Here is a 13,661-nt window from a genome sequence, read left to right as displayed (position 1 = left end):
TGTGTCCTGTTTTGTTCTATATACAGCTACAATTTAGACAGCAATGACAATCACATATTTGCTCATGGATTAAATCTAGGTGCCACTTATAACTTGTCTAGCATCTGTGCTTGTTCCTAAGATGAAAGAGTATGATTAAAATGTGAAACATCCTTTGCCTGACAATTCCCTGCTGTCTTTTATCTTAGTTAAAAGGTAGATACTTGTCAGCTTGCACATTTTATTTCTGATATGCTAAAAAACCTCTTGGTGTATGATTTTTTTTTTATTTCTTGACACTTGCACATAAATGGATCAAAAAGTATGTGTGCCTAGAAAAATTTACCCAAAAATGCAAAACAGGTTTTCAATGACTTTAGATTTCCTGTAAGGTAGAAATAATACATTGTCCACTTACATGCCCATCCATGTTTCTAACCCAAGCTCAGAGCTGGAAAAAGAAACTTGGAACAGTCCCAAGTGAATATGGGAAGCCAGAGCAGTAATGACATTCAAGATTTCTCAGAAATAGTCCTAAGTGGGGAGCCTCTAATCCTACCTGGACAGTGCTTTTTTGCAGGCTTCTCAGCATGAGTCCAAACCTCACAAAGCACTTTCAAAGACTGGGTTTGCCCAGTGCCACAAGTATGGCAGTAGGTTCAGCAGGCTGGATACAGGGGCCATGTGAATAGCAGTAAAAACAAATCAAGGACCAGATGCTGAGATTTCCCCATGTGTCCCACAGCTGGAAGAATAAGTAGTTGAACTCTAAGTAGTTTTCCGCTTCTTGGCAGATGGCCGTTCAAATACATCTCGTACCCCGGCTGCCTTTTGTTTAAAGAACTTTGTATTCTGGGCACTCTCTTGGCCCCATGCTGAGTCAAAGGAGGTGGTGTCTTGATCCACGAGGTGGGTGTATTTGGTACGACCAGAGCGTCCAAAGTTCTTGACCTGTATGGGTAGATGATGAGTTATACCACCAGATTTATCATGGTCCAGCCTCAATACGTTACTTTTCTCTCATGTCATTAAGGTTCCCCATACCTGCATGACTTTGGGAAGAATGGTTTTGTTGAAATGATCCTCCAGGGTAGGTGCGCTGAAATCTCTCTTGTATACTTCTTCATCCTCATCCTGTAAAAAAAAGTCTTTATTTATTTGGGTTGCACTGTGCAGCATATGGGAGCTTATTTCCCTGATCAGGGATCAAACCCACACCCTACCCTGCAGTTTAAGTGCAGAGTTGTAACCACGGGACCATCGGGGAAGTCCCTCAAACTACAAATTCATTAAATTTTACAACAAAGGATAAAGATACCAGAGGGCATTGAACTTACTGAACCAAAAGCTTATATCAAATTGAGGAGATGATACTCCTTTTTGTCTTTGTGATATCTTTTTCCTTCTTAAATGTAGCTATTTCCTGAAGGTTGGCTATATTCTTTTCACTCAGTATGTTCATTCACTCACATGATTTCAATCAGCTTCATACAGGCTTCTCAAATCTCCAATCCTGATTCTTCTACTGCCCAATATATATCTTAGGTATTCTGTTGGGATTTCAAACTCACAACTAAAGTGAAAACCACATCCCTGAAATTTTCCAAATCAGCCTCTTCCTGACTTAACTTCTGTAATAGGACCAACATTCTCCCTAGATTAGATTCTCATTACTTTGGTTATTACAGTTTTTCCCTGCAATCAATCTTACACATTTCATTAGATTAATGTGTTTCCTAAAACACAACCCTCATTATACCCTTGTCCTGCTCAAAAACTTTCAGAGGTCCTCTATTTTATTAAATAAGCATAATTCCTCTGTGTACTAGTCAAGGCCAAATGCTACAAAGCCTTAATGTACTCCTTACCTTTATAGATGATACTTTCTGCCTCCATTTCTTCTGGTTCCTTTACATGGAATATCTTCCTACCACTGAATGTCAGAAAGTCTATACATCTTAAATGTCATCTCCTTGATATCCTTTTCAATCCTACCAAATACAAGTCCTTTGATACGTTCACTCTTCCTTATGTTACAGTATGTATTTGCCTTATCTGTTACTAGATTGTGAGCCTTCTGAGGGCAAGGAGCTATAGCTGTGTTAAACAGTACTACCCTTCATACATTAAATGCTCAAAAGGTTTACTTAATGAACTGTATAAAACAACTATAGAGAATAATTTCAAATCAACATATAAATACAACTATAATGTTATGATACAGACCATAAACATATGTACTGAAAGAATTAAAACAGTACCATCTTAAGGAAAGTTTCACAGAAAAGCTGAATCCTTTAACCGAACCGAGTTTTGGGATACTCTCTTCCCATTAGCTCTTGAAAGGGCTAAACAATTGAAAGGTAGGCCTTTCATGAGACCAACTTTTCTCCTTGTTAGAGCCTGAAAGTCCTTCATTTAATCTCAGAAGCCATTTCCACTTCACCCTCCTTGTCCAAATGAGAAAAGTTGATATTTGAGTATGTGCACCAAAAGACTTTCACATGAACCTTTCCTTATGTATCTTAGTCAGGAATGCACTGGTTCTTTAAGGAGCTTGATTATTAAAACTGTTGTAATGCTTAAGCAATGATATTTTATGACTTGGACGCAATCTAAGAAGTAATTAATAATCTCCACTGACTCCTATCTAGGAAGCTACGTGGGCTGGAAAACTACATAATAAACATTTCCTGCTGACTAGATAGACTGATTTTGGTGGGAGAAGAATAAGGAATCCTCCTTATTTTTAAAATTTTTAAAAGTTTTAAAATTTTACTGGTATCTACAGCAAAAGGCAGGAATTTAGCTGCAGTGGAGATACTTAAGGTTTGCTAAACAACATCTGAAAAAGCGAGATTACTTTTTGATACAAACTTCTTTAATATCAGGAAATAATTTAACAAACCACATGCCATTGGAGTAATAAATGTCATCAATTCTCCCATTTCCTTCCCTGCTATCTCTCTATTAAGGAATTATCACTAGTGCTAATCCAAATAATTTGAAAGCGGTCCTTTTCATTTTACATAGAGTTAACAGACTGCTGTTTTGACTTTGGTTTGTCTATAGAGAACAAAGATGATGGCATTACAGATAATGGTTAGATGATTAACAAGTTTTGGGTCAGATTTAGTCACTTTCTGTCCGTTGAGAATGAAGTGAATTAAACTTACACCACCCAAACATGAGTTAATGTAAAGCTCTTTGCAGAGCTTGGTTTTCTCATAACCAAAATTTCTCTGCTATGAAAAATGATATCTAAGTGATCTGGGGGACCTAAATAGTCTAGTCTAGATCACTCTCTCTTTCAGTTCCTCAATTCTTCTGTTACATTATTTCCTCCTGAGAGCTGGGGCCAAAAGAGAACAGTTGCTGCTGTTTCTGAAATCCTGCTGCCAATGCTTTCCTCTATTTGGTTTTATATTCTTCACAGGCAAAAAGCAAATGACCACTGGTAAGTGGAAGTAACATCCCAGGACTAGGAAAATGGGGGGTTATTCCAGTCTGTTTTCACTTCTTACCATGAAGAAGGCACCCCGGTGATAATACTTCTGTAGGAACTTATATTTGCCCTTTACAGCTTTGTTGGTAATGACTTTGCCATTTGCCCGAAGCTCAGCTCGCCTCTCTTCCTCAGTTAGGTTTCTCATTCGTTCAATTTCTGCTTTCTCCTTCTCAAGCCTGTCCAGAGAACGAAAACTATTTATTAGTATCATTTTAGTTTCAGAAAGACCCAGTAATCTGAATATGACACAGTCCCACCTCCTTTCAAGCATTATTCATCTTTATCAATTCTAGTTACTATCTGTTAGGAATTAAGATCAGAAGTTTAATAAATAAAAAGATCAGGTAGTCTTCATTACGCTCGCAAGACCAGGTACTGCAAACTTCTGAATGTTGATTCTAGTCTTTTTGAGGTTCAGACGTACTACTACTGCTTGATTTTGTAACATTACGAATTTCTCTTCCCTGAGAAGACTTCTTTGTTAAAAAAAAAAAAAAAATCAGAATTTAATTCTGTTTAAGACTTGACTGGTATTTCTTTAGTAATGTGCTTACATGTCACAAACCAAGGGTCACCATCATTACATAGATTGCAGCAGTTTTAACCTTTTTTGGGGGGTGGAGAGTCATAGGTCCCTTTTCTTCAAAAACAAAAAAAAGCATTCCTAGTAGTTTTTAGGAATGGGTGGTGTAGCTCCAAGGTGATTTTGCTCTAACAGTGAGTGTAGTAGCGGAACTGCATAGCAACCTCCAAAATTGTGAGAAATAATTGTTTTACGTCACTTACTTTTGGGTTGGGTTGTTACGCAACAACAGAAAACTGATTACAGCTAGTAACTGGTTTGTGTCTACTAGGAAACTACTAAAGGGAGTATCAGCTGCACTCTTATCATGGAGAAACACTGACAAAATGTGTTTCTCTTCCCTGATTTTACTATAATAAGCCACATTCCAGTTATGGGAACACACCTAGCTGTAGGAACCCTAAAGAAAGCTAGATGGAACTCACAGTAGGTGTGGAGCCCGAGAGCTACCCTACTAGGAACACGACCACCCAGTGGTATTAAGCTCTAAGCTCATCCTGTTACTCACGCTTCTCTGTCTTCTCTGTCCCTCTTGATTCTCTTTAACTCCCGAACTTTCCAGGCCTCATATTCCTCCTCATCATTTTCATCATCAGTATTGAGTGCATCCAGGGCAGCCAGAGACCGCTTGTTCTCCTCCAGCTCTTTCTTGGTTTCCTCCTCTACAATCTGGATAGGGAGAAAAATTCAACTGTTGGACTTCCTTACTCTCCCTCAGACAGACCAAAACACACAACTCCTCACACTCAACCCTCACAGCCACACCCAGCACCTTGAGTGTGTACTTGCGTCTCTCCTCAGCCATGTGTTTGGCCTCCTGCTCCAGCTCCTTCTGTTTCAATGCTTCAGCCTCACGTTCTTGAACCGTCACCCGGTCCTTCCTGCAGCACAGAGGTCCTGTTAACTGCCCAAAGTCCTTAGAGTGGTGCTCTTTGTTCCCTAAATCAAGTCTCATTCAAACCAGACAAAGCCAAATGGTCTCTGGCTCTATTATTTGCAAAGAGCTAAAAGGGGGAATCATTTCCGGTCTTTAGAGCATCAAAATTCCATCATCTTGGAGAACTGCCTGAATATCAAGAAACCTGCTGGACTGTAGGATTTCTAGCCTTTAGGGAAGGAATAGGAATTTGCTCTTCAAGCTTGATTTTGTATTTAAAATAACATAAGACGTTGGCAGGTATGTTTTAAGTGGAAAAGGAGATGTGGAAGCTAACTCAGACTAACACCAAGATGCATGTGCGCGTGCTCAGTCGCTTCACTCGTGTCTGACTCCTTGTGACCCCACGGACTGTAACCTGCCAGGCTCCTCTGTCCATGGGATTCTTCAGGCAAGAATACTGGAGTGGGTTGCCATGCCCTCCTCCAGGGGATCTTCCCAACCCAGGAATCGAACCCATGTCTCCTGCATTGGCAGGTGGGTTCTTCACCCACTGAGCCACTTGGGAAGCCCAACACCAAGATACTCCTCAGCAAACATTCTGCTGAGCTGGGGCACTGGGCAAAGACTTTTACTTAGTGCTTACATTTCAGAATAGCATGAGCAAGAAAAGGGGCTTCCATCTTCAGACCCAGAAAGCAGTAATTATGTGGATTCAGGCCTGGTTTGTGAAATACTTACTTCCGAATGAAGACTGGCTTAAGGCGAGGCTCCATCTCATCCTCACTGTCTGTGTACTCCTCATATTCAGACTCTGATTCGGACTCCTCCCCAGAACGTCCCTCGTCTTCCACCTCCATGACTTCCAGCTCTTCATTTTTTCTCTCCTGTGCTCTTTGGCGCATCATGCCACGGCGCCGTTCTATTTCCTGTCAAGTTACATGTCCAAGCCAGTCAGCCAAAGGGCCTGTGCTCTGCGGTGGCTTTTTATTCTTACCTCATCAAGCTCAACAAATTCTGGTTGAGTAAATGCAAGGTAGTACCACTCTATTTCAATCCTACCCAAACTAGTAGGGAACACTGGATCAGACTTCTGCCAAAAGCAGATATCTTGTGCCTCTAAGGCCTCAACACAGGAGCACTGGCCCTAGTTTCTTCTTCCACCCAGAAAGAACTTCCCACTTTCCTTAATCACACCTCTTCATCAATCTCTTCCTCCTCCTCTTCACTGCTATCTTCTCGTTCCATGCGCCAAGGATCTCCTTCTACTTCGGAGTCACTTTCTCCAACCACTTCAGGCTCCACTATTTTCCGATGTCGAGCCAATCTGAAAGACAGTGTCCAACTGTAATACCAACCTCACTAAAAGGACATCCTTAGTCACAGAGCACCAGGACATTCTGTTTCCTTTTATTAGTACTGAAGCCTTGAGATGAGGAAACTGAGAGGCAGATTAAAGAAACTAACTCAAAGTGTCAAAAGAAAGAGTCAAGTTGGACCTAAAACATTACGTGTATGCTGAGGCACCCTGGGGCACTGTACCAAGCTTAGATGGGTGCACTGGGATATACTGTATAGCTCAAAGTAGTTGAGTTTCAACAGCAGATCACATTTTGTTTCCTTTCAATGGTATCGTATCTTTGTAAAATTTTTTTTTTGGCTGCTGTGATAAAAAGCAAGTTCTGCATGAAAGTCAATATAGAACAGGAAATGAGTGACAGTGCCAATGTGACTCTAAGGTTTGAGAAGTTGTTAGTGCCCAAGAGGCACACAAACCCCAGTAGTAAGTAACTGTGGTTATGTAAAAATGAAATTAAAATGTTTTCTTTTATAGGTATTAAAATTTTCAAGTACCTAAGTTGTTAGGACATAAATATTTATTAAATCATTTGGCTCTAACTACTTAATAAAATAAACAGAATTGTTTGGGCCCATAGGCTCTGTGAAAAAACTTCTGAGACAATGTGAACTGTGAAAGTTGGGATCCTCTGGCTACTCTGTAAGGTAATGTCTCAGTCAATACAAAAGACACAAAATCCCTAGTTGGGAGGGGTACCTTTCTGACATGAGACCACTCATCAGTCCTTTTCTCCTACTTCATCAGTATCATTTCTCCTCATTAGCTTTTAGAATAACTACCTGGAAAAGATCAATTTCTCAAACTTTAGAAAACATCTCTGTGCGAACAAGACCCCTCAACAAACCAACCAGCGGTCTGTGCTTTCATTCCCCTTAATGAGTCATTTTCCAAACCCCACTCTGCTTCAGTTTCCTGGCTTGTAAAAATGGGGATAATCATACCCTCATAATATCATTATGTGGATTACAACAATTAGTTAAAGTAATATACCAGGAACAGTGCCTGGTACACAGTAAGTACTACTCAAGTATTAGCATTATTGCTCGGTTCACGTCCAGGGTAACATAACCCTCTTCATTACCTCTCCTCCACATCTTCACTAATACGGTTCTGCAAACGCCGCAGCCGAGGGTCACTAGATGAATCCTCCTCCTGTTCCTCGGGCTCTGCTTCTTGTTCTTTGGCTTTCTTAATGAACTGAAACTCTTCATCCTCCTCATCTGAGGACTCCATAGGGGCATAGTCTGGCCTCTTTCCCGACACATAACGTTTTACCTTCACTTTTTCCATCGAAATCTCACCTGGGTAAGAAACAGAACTTATGTTTCAGTAACCTCTTTCCCAATGTTCTTCCACCCTTGGCCTTTCCAGGTAAAAAAGCCCTGTATTCCTGGCAAACCAAGTCCAAGCAGGAGAAGGAGGCCTGACCCAACCATCTATTCAACTACATCTTTTCCCTACAAAGGCCAAGTCATGAGAAGGCGTTCCTGTGGACACCAACACTAATGATAATGAGGCTTAGCTTGGGTACAATGAGTGGAGGAAGGGTGGGCAGTGAAACAATACAAAGTCCCTCCTAATAGGGAGACTGCTGCTGCTAAGTCGCGTCAGTCGTGTCCGACCCTGTGCGACCCCATAGACGGCAGCCCACCAGGCTCCCCCGTCCCTGGGATTCTCCAGGCAAGAACACTGGAGACTACATCCACCTTAACTATATGCTTAAGTGAATTATTTGTAACAGTGCCCAGCACACAGTAAGGGTGACTTAAGTGGGAATATAAACTTAAAATAGTGTTCAGTCATTCTTTTAGTTCTTCAAGATATTTCTCTGGCAATCTTTATATGATCTATTACCACATAACTCGGTCTTCTAATCTTTATTTCTACCTTTTCGTTTAGCTATGTGCTATCAAACCTGCAAGAGTAGATTATCTTTTACAAATACCAACAATTCCAATGAACAGAAAAAGAGTGAAAACTAACCAACACATCTTCTAAGATGAATATAACCTGGATAACCAAGCTGGACAGTTCAAGGGAAAACTTTAGGTGGACTTCACTTACAAACATAGATACAGGCAACATAAAAACTAACCGAAAAGCCCCTCTAAGCTATAGGGACATAATTAAGATTAAGCCCAGGACTACAAGGATGGCTTAATCTTAGAAAATTAACAGGGGAAAAAGTCATATACTTTTTTAAAGTTTATATACTTACAGTCACACAATCTTAACAATAGATACAGCAAACATTATATTTAGTGATAAAATATTAGAAGCATTCCTTTAAAAAACAGTGGACATCATTAGGTTGTCCCTATTATACCTTCTATTCAACACTGTATTATGGTTTCAGGGCAATAAGAAAAGAAAGAGATAAAAGGTAAGAATTAAAAAGGAAGAAACTGCCACAATTTGCAGCCAATATGATTACTTATGCAGAAAATACAAGATAACCAGAGAAGCTTATAAATTCAAGTAGAAAGGTGTATAAATGCTAGATAAAAATAAATGTACCTGTACATTGGCTACATATAATTAGAAAATACAGTTTAAAAATACTATTTACAATAGCAACTAATCTATAAGATACTAAGGAATAAATTCAACAAGTGATGTGTGAGGCTACAGGAGGAAAAATATAATATATAATTGTTTTAAAGATATAAAAGATCAAAATAAATGAAGAAATGTATCATGTTCAAAGATGAGAAGATGGCAACTGTACCCAAGTAAATCAATAGATGCGTGCTCTATAAATTTAATGTAATTTCATTAAAAGCTGCCCCCAGGCTGATTCTAAAATTATATGGAAGAATAGGAGGTCAAAAAGAGCCAAGACAATTCTGAAGAACAAGGTGAGGTAAAAGACCTTAACAGACACCTTGCCAAAGAAGATATACAGATGGCAAATAAGTATGTGAAAAGATGGTCACATTGTATGTCTTCGTGCATGCTCTGTGGCTTAGTCGTGTCCGACTCTTTGCGACCCCATGGACTGTAGCTCGCCAGGCTTCTCTGTCCATGGGGATTCTCCAGGCAAGAATACTGGAGTGAGCTGCCGTTTCCTCCTCCAGGGTATCTTCCTCAGCCAGGGATCAAACCTTTGTCTTCTTCATTGGCAGTATTTTTTTAAACCACTGAGCCAACTGGGAAGCCCTTATATGTCTTCAGGGAATGCAAATTAAAAAAAAATACAATGAGATGCTACTACACACAGAATGGCCAAAATCCAGAGCTCTGACAATACCAAATGCTGGTAAGAATGTGGAGCAACAGGAACCCTGATTTATTGTTGGTGGGAGTGTAAAATGGCACAACCACTTTGGAAGATAGTTTGGTGGTTTCATACAAAAGCATACTCTTACCATATGATCTAATTTCTGCTCTTTGGTATTTATACAAAGGAGCAAAACACAAAAACCTGCACATGGATATTTATTGTAGCTTTGTTCATAACTGCCACAACTTGTAAGCAACCAAGATGTCCTTCACTAGGTGAATGGATAAGTAAACTATGGTACATCCAGATGATGGAATATTACTCAGCAACAACAAGACAAAAAGAGCTATCAAGCCATGAAAATACATGCAGGAACCTTAAATGCATATTACTAAGTGAAAATACTGTGTGATACCATATTGATGGATATATATCCCTATACATTTGCCCAAATCCATAGAATGTACATCAGAGTGAATCTTAATGTAAACTACCGAATGAATGATAAATGATGTGTCAATGTAGATTCACGCTACCCTAGTAGAAATTTTTACATAAGTGCACTAAAGAGATATGTTTAAGCACTATTTGTAAAAGGAAAAAAGTAACAAAACGACAACTAAGTGTCCCTCAACAGGGATCAAACTGTGGTTTAATTATACAATGGAACTTATAAGCAGTTAAAAGGGCTTCCCTGGTGGCTCAGAGGTTAGGAATCCACCTGCCAATGAAGGAGACACTGGTTCTATCCCTGGGTAGGGAAGATCTCCTGGAGAAGGAAATGGCAACTAGCTCCAGTAATCTTGCCTGGGAAATCCCAAGGACAGAGGAACCTGGTGAGTTACAGTCCCATGGAGTCCCAGAGTCAGACAGGACTTAGCGACTAAACAACAAGCAGTTAAAATGAATGAATAATATCTTCATGTATCCAAAGGACACTTCTCCAAAGTCATGTTGATTTAAGAAAACAACAACAAAAGGCACAATGCACAAAGATAGATACTGTATATTTAAAAGATAAAGAGAACTGATGTTATTTTCCAAATACTTTACTGAAAAAACTCGGACTTTCAGTCTGACTCCCCAAACAAGTACAGTTTTCCTTCATCCATCTGCACTCATTGGAATCCTACCCATCCTTTAAAGATCAAGTTAAATATTCCAATCTGAAGAGATTATTCCTCCTCTGTCCTCCCAAAGCACTTCGTTTATATCACCTATGTGACAGGTTTTATAGGTGGGAAAGACCATAAACTTGTTCAGAATGTGCCTCTTTTTGCATGTCTCACATCTACTAAACTATGAGTTCCTTACACCACTGTTTTACTCCATTTTGTATTCAATTTAACAAATACAGTCACTGCGATGGCTGAAAGGGATAAAAAGTTTTAAGACAGAGTTCCTGCCTCAAGTAGGTTATTAACTTACGATGTAGCAGACGGAGGTGGACACGTAATTACAATGACACGAGTTATAAAAGAACCATAAACAGACAATGGACAACAAAACGTATGCCACACAACGCCATGCAAATAGCAGGCATTCACTATATTAGCTTAACTTATTTTTGGAGGAGAAAGCACACAGGTTCTACTAACAAGATGAGTTCTAAGTAGCAACGCGATCGGATCCGAGTTTGACGGGGAAAGTCGAAGAAACAGGGGCAGGGTCTTAAGGATCGCTGAGGATAAGGTGGTGGGCCCGGGGTAAGTTTGGAATATGCTAGCGAAAGAGGTAAGATCCGACTGGAAAATCGCTCAATACAGTACCTTTCTCATTGCGAACCGGGACGGCCCCAGCCGTAGACTGAATGGGCGGTTGTTTCATGAGTGAGCTTGGGACCGACATGTTGACGGCAGCGGCGGTGACTCCCGAAACTCGACTGATTCCAAAGTGAACAGCTACAACGTCAACGAACAGATAAAACCCTCTCCTCCTAGGACCAAGGGAAACTGCTGCGCGACTGATAGAAACACCACCTACGGCTGAGCTAGAAAAGCCGGAAGTACGCGACCAGAGGATTGTGGGATTGTGGAGGACTTCTAGACGCCTACGACTAGAAGGTGGAGTCTGTTACTGCGCATGTCTATAGGTTGCTCGCAGTGTTTCTACGCGTCTTCCGGGCGGGAAGTTGGTTCCACGGGGATTTGCTGTTAAGACCCTGCGACGAGGGAAGTCTCAAGTAAAGGTTTTGTTCGTTAGGTTGGTCTGAACCCGAGTATTATAGGGTAGTGATGAATAATGAAACTCAGGAGATAATGAACTGCAGTTTGTTCAGATTGTCAAATTTGAAAGCTCAGAGTTTAATCGGAATAGAAATCCCGTTAACAGCACTTGATTAGCTCAGTTGATGAGGCTGAGCGGATTGTGGTGAGGTATTTTTTGGTCACTTGAGGGCAGGTGGTGGTAATTTAGGCCAGTGGCAAGAGAAAAAAAAAAATCCCCCAAGCGGCTTAGAATAATGTCTGAAATTCGAACACTATTAAGCTTTCCAGTTCTGTCCGTTTCTGGAGACTGCCTATTACAACATATTCCTGGCTGGAATGTTTGTATATGAGTCCGTAAGTAATTATTAAGCACTTGTGTTTACCTCACTTAGATCTCTCTAAGGAGTATGGAATATTGTTAAAAGGCTCATGTCCTCCAGGAACTTGAATTTTATTTAGTAAGCTTTAAAGGGCTTATAGAATAGGAGCAAATAACCCCAATTTTCTAGGTGGATCGTGTTAAAAAAAAACAACAGGCTAGTTGGTAGAACACATGCCCTGTCGAAAGGATTTTATAACTGCTGTGTAGGGAGAGAAGGGACAGTGTGAGCAAAGTCTTGAAGTCCAGAAATATGGCATATTATCAGGCGCTGTGGAAAGTTTGATTTTATCAGTAATTTTTGAGTCTAGGAGTGAACATTGCTGAAGGGAATTTTCCTGAAGGTACTGTTAGTAGCGTTACTTCTCAAGTGGTTTCACCTGTTCTACAATTGGGCCTCAGCTGGGAGAAAAAATAAAATTGGGCAAGTCTCAATAAAGAACAGTGCACGACGCAAGTTTTGAGCTACAAAGGACTGTAAAAATAGAGTTGATAGATATTTGTATTGTAAATTTATCAGCTCCAAAACTATGCTATCCCAAGGGAGTAAATCTGATGGGAAGGCAATTGATGGGTTGCAATTTTCTGGCAACCCAGAAAATAGAAAACAACACAGAACAACTTTTAATATGGCAATGACTATAAGAAATACAGTGTCCTAAAATCTTATTTATTGTGCTTTGTGATACAAAAGTTATTTAAGACTCTCCCCCTATCCTTGGGCTTTGTAAGGTCATCACTAGAATCTTAGGTAACTGGTGGGTGAAGTTTAAACCAGCTTATCATCTGTTGGGGAAAAAAAAATACTTCCCTTCTAGGAAGAAGAGAATACGGTAGCCATAGGGCATACTTTTGTGGTGGGGGGCTCCCAAGGAACGCCGGGTCGAGGTGAAGCCTGCAGGTTGATTTCATTTCTTCTCTAGTTCATCTGGCAACTAAGTGCCCCTGAATCTTTTCCAGGCTCACATTGCTAGGCAAGGTGGTTTTTCTTTAGGAGAAGCGCAAGTGTTTTTCAAAGTAAGATACAGGCATCAGCAGCTTCAAAAACCATCGGGATCCAAGGTAAAAATGTCGATTCGGTCCCTTCGCTTCCCTAAAGAATTTGAGTTTGGGGTGAGGCTGGCAAGTTTGCGTACCTAGGCGAAAATGTAACGCCCCGTGCCCCTTCCCCCCTCCGGTCGGCTGGGATCGGCACCCGCCTTCCTCGCCCGAGCCTCCCGGGCGCGGGCTCCTCCTCGCCCCTCCCATCTCCACTCATCCCCGCCTCTCGCCGCAGTCTTGGCGGGAAGTCGCCAGCGGCTACGCTGCGGAAAGATGTCTGGGTCCCGCGCGGAGGCTGAGCAGAAGTGGGGCTCCAGACAGCGACTCCAGGTGAATGTGAGAAACGGCTTGTCCCTCTCGGGTGTGTTGCTGCCTCATTCTTCGTGAGGGATATGCCTGGCGTAGGCCGGGGAGGACTTGCCAACCGGTACCTCCTCGCTGCAAAACTATTTCCTGCTCTTTGGGGCATCTCTCAGTGTAACGGGTTTTGGTTTTTTCCCCGGT

General features: G+C 41.0%; 2 protein-coding genes across 18 annotated transcripts in view; one reads left to right on the top strand and one right to left on the bottom strand.

The window, feature by feature from the left end:
* Nucleotides 1-246: 246 nt before the first annotated feature.
* MFAP1 (microfibril associated protein 1) lies at nucleotides 247-11,517 on the bottom strand. Its single transcript, XM_081548310.1, has 9 exons — nucleotides 11,300-11,517; nucleotides 7,389-7,608; nucleotides 6,145-6,274; nucleotides 5,689-5,876; nucleotides 4,843-4,951; nucleotides 4,579-4,739; nucleotides 3,504-3,663; nucleotides 1,024-1,113; nucleotides 247-930 (listed from the first exon to the last, which is right to left on the bottom strand). The coding sequence occupies exons 1-9, from the start codon at nucleotides 11,376-11,378 to the stop codon at nucleotides 748-750; spliced, it is 1,320 nt and encodes a 439-aa protein (XP_081404436.1). The 5' UTR covers nucleotides 11,379-11,517; the 3' UTR covers nucleotides 247-747.
* A 127-nt stretch (nucleotides 11,518-11,644) lies between these two features.
* Nucleotides 11,645-13,661, top strand: part of WDR76 (WD repeat domain 76) — a 53,148-nt gene continuing 51,131 nt past the window's right edge. The window contains exons 1-3 of one of the 17 annotated variants that reach the window (XM_081548291.1): nucleotides 11,645-11,705; nucleotides 13,077-13,178; nucleotides 13,393-13,487. In XM_081548291.1, the coding sequence (XP_081404417.1) occupies nucleotides 13,431-13,487 (57 nt within the window). In that variant the 5' untranslated portion in view covers nucleotides 11,645-11,705; nucleotides 13,077-13,178; nucleotides 13,393-13,430. Of the gene's footprint in view, nucleotides 12,092-13,076; nucleotides 13,179-13,392; nucleotides 13,519-13,661 lie in introns of all 17 variants that reach the window. The other 16 variants (XM_081548288.1, XM_081548302.1, XM_081548292.1 and 13 more) reach the window with 16 other exon arrangements.

This window comes from Giraffa tippelskirchi, chromosome 12 (genome assembly GCF_054371585.1).
Source record: "Giraffa tippelskirchi isolate mGirTip1 chromosome 12, T2T-mGirTip1v1.2.pri, whole genome shotgun sequence".
Lineage (NCBI taxonomy): Eukaryota > Metazoa > Chordata > Mammalia > Artiodactyla > Giraffidae > Giraffa > Giraffa tippelskirchi.
The sequence above is the reverse complement of the archived record's forward strand: the minus strand, read 5'-3'. Positions and strand labels throughout refer to the sequence as shown.

Bases quoted from the DNA above. Each gene is read 5' to 3' on its own strand.
- MFAP1 (XM_081548310.1), bottom strand. From the start codon at position 11,378: ATGTCGGTCCCAAGCTCACTCATGAAACAACCGCCCATTCAGTCTACG. The intron at 7,609-11,299 runs GTACTGTATTGA...TTTCTTACCCAG, and splicing joins CCCGGTTCGCAATGAGAAAG to GTGAGATTTCGATGGAAAAA. The intron at 5,877-6,144 runs GTGTGATTAAGG...GTAACTTGACAG, and splicing joins AGGAAGAGATTGATGAAGAG to GAAATAGAACGGCGCCGTGG.